At 34.0% G+C, this 6,495-nt stretch overlaps 1 protein-coding gene across 1 annotated transcript in view; it reads left to right on the forward strand.

Annotated features, from left to right (window-relative positions):
• Positions 1-4,559, forward strand: part of LOC104703332 (exportin-4-like) — a 10,610-nt gene extending 6,051 nt beyond the window's left edge. Inside the window, exons 15-31 of the mRNA XM_010419343.1 lie at positions 98-202; positions 587-660; positions 959-1,034; positions 1,153-1,365; positions 1,677-1,748; positions 2,064-2,135; positions 2,216-2,280; positions 2,364-2,466; positions 2,561-2,692; positions 2,822-2,965; positions 3,084-3,191; positions 3,281-3,331; positions 3,395-3,472; positions 3,556-3,669; positions 3,768-3,964; positions 4,043-4,112; positions 4,214-4,559. Of these exons, the coding sequence (XP_010417645.1) occupies positions 98-202; positions 587-660; positions 959-1,034; positions 1,153-1,365; positions 1,677-1,748; positions 2,064-2,135; positions 2,216-2,280; positions 2,364-2,466; positions 2,561-2,692; positions 2,822-2,965; positions 3,084-3,191; positions 3,281-3,331; positions 3,395-3,472; positions 3,556-3,669; positions 3,768-3,964; positions 4,043-4,112; positions 4,214-4,402 (1,863 nt within the window). The 3' untranslated portion in view covers positions 4,403-4,559. The remainder of the gene's footprint in view (positions 1-97; positions 203-586; positions 661-958; positions 1,035-1,152; positions 1,366-1,676; positions 1,749-2,063; positions 2,136-2,215; positions 2,281-2,363; positions 2,467-2,560; positions 2,693-2,821; positions 2,966-3,083; positions 3,192-3,280; positions 3,332-3,394; positions 3,473-3,555; positions 3,670-3,767; positions 3,965-4,042; positions 4,113-4,213) is intronic.

A 6,495-nucleotide genomic window follows, 5' to 3' on the forward strand; every position in this document is an offset into this window, starting at 1 on the left:
CTAGCTCTATGTCGTTTTTATCTTTCTTTCTAGTGTCCACCTGTTTACTGATGTGTCCTTAGAGTTGCTTTTGCTCACCTTAGTCTACCTGTTTTAGGGCAGGGGAACTGTTGATCCGACTGAAACTTTGGAAGAGGTCTACTCTTTGCTGCTAATAATCGGTCATGTACTTGCAGATGAAGGGGAAGGGGAGACTGCCCTGGTAATTTTCTACCTTTCCTGCATATTTTGATGTAATCACTGAAAGAAAGATACTGAAAAGCTATCCTTCCATTAATTGTCTATCTATTATGACGTCTTGGTTTTGAATTTATATTTTACTTCTTGTTTTATGATTTACTGTATCAGGTATTCTGAATGCCTTTAACTATCAAACATTAGCCACACATCTTTTCCTAAATGTTATGACCACGTTTATCAGTTTAAACCGGATAGCTCTTGAAACCAACCTTTTTCTTTATAAGGAAGTGATCAGTTCTTGTAGAATAAATCTCATTAGTAATTTCACGAGGCCTGTTATAATTCTGTTTTTTCACTTGTAAATTCTTCCCCATATTAATTATGAGATGATGTTATCAACAAGCAGGTTCCTGATGCTGTGCAATCTCATTTTGTGGATGTTGTTGAGGCAAATAACCACCCTGTCGTGGTACTCTCAAGGTAAGCTTATATAGAAGCCTTTCCCGACTGAACAGATGAGTGAACGTGAATAATTTTGATAGTACCAACAATAGAAGCCTTCAGTTTTCTTGTGATTCTAAATTACCAATATATCTTTTTTTGAGTGTTGTACTGTTTCTAAGTATTTATAAGTTAGTCTTGAATTTTACTTTAGATACTAGAGGAATACTACTAATGTACAAATTGTTGTACATAGATTTATTTTGAATGGTGGCTTGTTCATTATCCATGTAGTTACTTCTGATTGTCTTTTTTTTTATATATATATATATTGTAGCTCGATAATAAAATTCGCCGAGCAATGTTTGGATGCAGAAATGAGATCATCGATCTTTAGTCCTCGGCTAATGGAGGTACAATGCCCACAGATTCAGATGCATAAAAAATCTCATGGACATTAAGCATTAAAAGAAGAAAATTATTGCAGTTTGGTACCTTTTTTCTATATACTGATTGCGGAAACATATGTAGGCAGTCATATGGTTCCTTGCAAGATGGTCTTTCACATATCTGATGCTCGTTGAAGATTGCAATTTGGGTAGCAACCAGCTTCAGTCTCTCCCTTCCCGAGCATGTTTATTCACGTTTTTCAACGAACACAATCAGGGGAAATTTGTCCTTGATATAATTGTCCGAATCTCCTTGACATCGCTCATGTCTTTCCCTGGTGAAAAGGACTTGCAGGTCGTAATCTTCTCTTCTTCTAAAAATGTTATTAGTTTTGATAACCGTCGCACTTATACAATGGTATTTTACCGTGTATAAATACTAATTTTGGTCTGTTGGATGAATATATCATTCAGTTAGTTGTTTGCCTTTACAAATTTTGATAACTAAAAGACTTTAGGCTAGGGAATCCAATTAGCTACAGCGAGAATTCTTTTAGGGTTTAATGTGAATTTCTTATAAGCTATGGTTATAACTGTATGTTACTTAACTCCCATTTCTTCAAGAATGGTATTCTCCTAATCCATTTTTTTTTTCGCCCTCTGCAGGAGTTAACATGTTTTCAGTTACTGCATGCACTTGTTCGACGAAGAAATATCTGTTTTCACCTTCTATCACTGGTGAGTTCAGAAACTCGCCATAGTCAAGCGTAAATGGGGCCAATTTCTGTAACTTGCTTTGTTTCCAAATTCCAATACACGTGACATTTTTAATTTCGTCATTTACTCCTCTATTACTTTTTTTCACCCTTGTTTTTCAGAATCCACAATCATTTATATTTGCGTAAAATGGCTGCTAGATAAGCTATTTTACTGGGAATCACTCAGCTTGTTTTATTCTCTTATCATTTGGAAAAAGCCTTTTTCCTTGACTTCTTCTAGATGAATTTATTTCTGTATTTATAGTATCTAACATTCTTTATGCAAAACGTTCAGGACTCCTGGCGTAACCTGGCAAATGCTTTCGCAAATGACAAATCATTGTTTTTGCTAAATAGTGTTAGTCAGGTATATTCCTAAAGTGTGCATTTTGGCTCATTTATATTCATGCATGTTCTGTTCCTTGAAATGATGTTACTTCTTTTCAGCGTTCATTGGCTCAAACCCTTGTTCTTTCTGCTTATGGAATGCAAAGTTCAGACGCATCAAACCAGTGAGTTACCAAAGTCTGTGCACTCGCTCACATCTTAACCATAAATTTTGCCTGTCCAATAACCTTCTTTTTTTTTCGAAAAGATATGTGAAGGACCTCATGGCTCATATGACATCATCTTTAGTGGACTTGACCAATAACAGTGACCTCAAAAATTTGGCTCAACAACCTGATATTATTATGCTGGTGAGGAAGAAAAACATGTGAAAAGTGAAAACTTAGATTTAGTTTATTGGTAAATCCTTATAAACAGAATGAATTTTTTCGTATATTGTCTTAGGTGAGTTGTGTGTTAGAGCGGCTTCGCGGAGCTGCAAGTGCCACTGAACCCCGGACACAGAGAGCAGTATATGAGATGGGATTATCTGTCATGAATCCTGTACTTCGTCTTCTCGAGGTTTACAAACATGAGGTACTATACTCTACATTTCAATACCGATGGATGATGGTGTACTATACTCTACTTGTCTTCAAAATCCTTGTGATTGGTTTTTGAGCCATTATGGTTAGAAAAACCACTAATTTTTTTGTTATTGCTTAGTCTGCAGTAATTTATCTTCTTCTTAAATTTGTCGTGGATTGGGTGGATGGGCAATTATCTTACCTAGAGGCTCATGAAACAGCCGTGGTTATTAATTTCTGCATGAGTCTTCTACAAATATATTCGTCTCACAATATTGGGAAGGTAAATCTGTTCTTCTGTCTTTTCCATACTTCTCTGTTAAGGTTGAGTGTCATTGCTTGAAAGCCGAGAAGATAAGTTTTTGTGTATCCTCACATGCACTTGCTGTCTTCGACCTCAGATATCATTGTCTCTCTCGAGTACCTTGCTTAATGAAGCGAAAACCGAAAAGTACAAGGATTTACGCGCTCTGCTTCAGCTACTTTCCCATCTGTGCTCAAAAGATATGGTAAACGTTCTTGCTTGCACGTACTGTACAAAATATACCACATTCACCTGTATTCCTTATCTTCTAACAACTGGTACTACCTTTTGCAGGTTGATTTTTCATCTGACAGTATTGAGACACAAAGCACAAATATATCCCAGGTAAATCAAGTTAATTAAGATGAATTTGACAAGAATGGTTTGTCTAATCCTTTGAACTTACAGGTGGTGTACTTTGGTCTCCATATAATCACTCCACTTATAACTTTGGAACTCCTCAAATACCCTAAGCTTTGTTTCGACGTAAGGCTTTGCATTAACCATTGACCAAACCTCTCGTAGTACTTTTACTGTTATAATTTTCACTTAACAATCAATTTCTGCAGTATTTCTCCCTCATTTCACATATGCTTGAGGTTTACCCCGAGACGCTCGCACAACTCAATAATGACGCATTTAGCCATGTACTTACAACAGTTGACTTTGGTCTTCATCAGCAGGTGAAGTAAAACCTTCTCCCAGAGATAAGTAAGCAATCCGTTTTGCTCTTGTTTTACAACAAAGTTAAAGCAAATCTATTTATTGATATGCTTACCAGGATGTAGATATAGTCACAATGTGCCTGAGAGCTCTAAAGGCTCTTGCTTCATATCACTACAAAGAGAAAAATGCTGGCAACTCGGGTTTGGGTTCACACGCTGCTGGACACACAGATCCAAATGGAGTATTCCATGAAGGAATACTGAGTCGATTCCTTCGTACTTTGCTTCACTTCCTTCTTTTTGAAGATTACAGGTACTAAACAATATCACTCAAAAGCTCTCTCTCTCGAGTGGGTTAGTTAAAGTGTTTTTAACCGGTTTCTTGTTACAGTACCGACCTAGTCAGCACAGCAGCAGATGCCTTGTTCCCTCTTATTCTCTGTGAACCAAACCTTTACCAGGTCAGTATTTATTGTTCTCACTTAAAAAAAAAAAAAAAACGTAAACGGAGTTTCTATGTATTAAGCCACAGTGACTTAACAGTCTGTGCTACCTCCTCTAGGGATTGGGAAACGAACTGATTGAGAAGCAGGCGAATCCGAACTTTAAAACTAGGCTAGCAAACGCGCTTCAGGTGCTCACAACGTCAAATCAGCTATCCTCATCATTGGACCGTCTCAACTACCAAAGATTCAGAAAGAACCTCAACAACTTCCTTGTCGAAGTTCGTGGGTTTCTGAAAACTAGGTGACCGAATTTTAGAACTTATTTACTTTTTTACTTTTGGTAGAAGTGGCTTTTCCGTTTGTAACAATTCAATTTTACTTGAACTAAATGCAAGCAAACCCATAATTATTAGACAAAAATGAATATGCTTTATAAAAGAAAAGTGATGGTCTTTTAAGCTATTTTTTTTTTTTCTAAAATAGATTTGCTCACAAGACAGAGAAGAATCAAAACTATCTTGTTATATTAGAACGTAGTAAGTTTCAGATAAAAAGTGGGTGTAATATATTGATATATTACGTCAATTCATTGCCTTGTAGGCGTGTAATCTGGATAATGTTTGAACAATTTTACAGTCTTAACTTTGTCTTTTGAAAATCGTGTGTGCTATTTTAAAAAGGCGAAAAAAATATCACTCAAGTCTCAATTGCACACGTACACTTGACTTACAATCTTAGTTAAATTCCATGAATACATGTTTAACGATGTTTAATTTGGTTTGTTATAATCAAACCAACTGTGAAAATTGTTAAGCAGTCGAATTTCAATGAGTTTTTAATTGAGTACATTTTATTGGGATAGTTCTTGGATCATCTCCACAGTTTTTTTTTTGTTTTTTTTTTTGCAATTACTATTTACTATGTGCTATACATTAAAAAAAACGAATTCAAATTGATTCGATGTATTATGTAACAAATAATCTTAGTCAATCCTGATTTTTTAATTTTGTAAAGCCATAACTCTATATGCGCCACATCATGTACCGAAGATTCGCATACTTCAGGATTTTTAGTTTTGAAATCAGTTAGTTGGATAAAATCTTTGAATTTAGGCATTTTCAGCCATACTTACAGAACTAGGCAATTTTGGAGAGGAGAAATGACATTGTTGTCTCTGGGGACCAGAGCTATTTGTGCCTGAAGAGTGAAGGGGACCAGAGCTATTTGTGCGTCTTCTATGTATGTCGGATTCACGTTTTTTATTTTTGATATTTTGTAAGTTTCATTACAACCAAATTAGAAATAATCAATTTGTTTAATGCATTCACTTCAAAAAAACAAAAAGAACAATCGATGGTGTAAACTTACAATGGCTCTCTTTACTTCAGAATTTGGCCACAAGAACATAAACTCTAATGAGCATAAGTCCACTAATAAAACATCAGGCAAATTCATAGCAATCATAATCTTGACCCTGTAAGAAGATTTGATGATCCATTGCACCATATGTCCAAACATGGTGACATCTTCATTGGCCTTTAGAGATTGAGGCATTGAGCAATGGAGTCCTACAAAAACTAAATAATACGGTCGAGAATCGAGCAACTTGCAAGTTATAAAAGAAAATACAATTTTTAATACGCACACTTAAACAACACTAAACAATTTGTATAATTCATAACAATTTGTGCCACATCATCAAACAACAATTTGCATACTTCGTGTACACTGTAGAAGATCAAAATTTTATATTTCCTCTATTTTACAAAGAGTGTTTTTTTTTTTTACATTTATAAAGAGTGTTATTTAGACATTTTTCACACAAATTAAAAACATTAACTTATATATGTATATGACCATATTTAATAAGTAGTCAATTGTTTAATTAATTTTAAATTAAAGATAAAATAAAATAAAAAATAATGTAAAAATACATTTAAATGTAAAATGACACTCTTTATATAAATAAAAAAAAATAGAATGACACTCTTTATAAAATAGAGGGTGCTATTAAGTAGTACTCCCTCCGTTTTAAAATATAAGATGTTTTGAATAAAAGCATGTAGATTAAGAAATGACCACTTTTAAAAAGTTCAACCAATCATAAACAAATCTGCATAAAATAAATAATAAAAAATATAAAAGTAATCTAAAAAATACTTAGAAAATTGAAAACATCTTATATATTATGAAACAAAGAAAAATCCAAAATAATATATGATATATTATGAAACAGAGTGAGTATTATTTTGTTAAAGAGCACCACTTAAATTTGACTACAAAACTTTCCAACAATAATTTGTGAATCTTCTTGCATTTATCTAAATAAATTGGTTGACCATAATTAATGACTATGCAATAAATCCTCTTTGACCATTTTGACAATTATCAAGACTTT

The sequence above is a fragment of the Camelina sativa genome, chromosome 1 (assembly GCF_000633955.1).
Source record: "Camelina sativa cultivar DH55 chromosome 1, Cs, whole genome shotgun sequence".
Taxonomy (NCBI): Eukaryota; Viridiplantae; Streptophyta; class Magnoliopsida; order Brassicales; family Brassicaceae; genus Camelina; species Camelina sativa.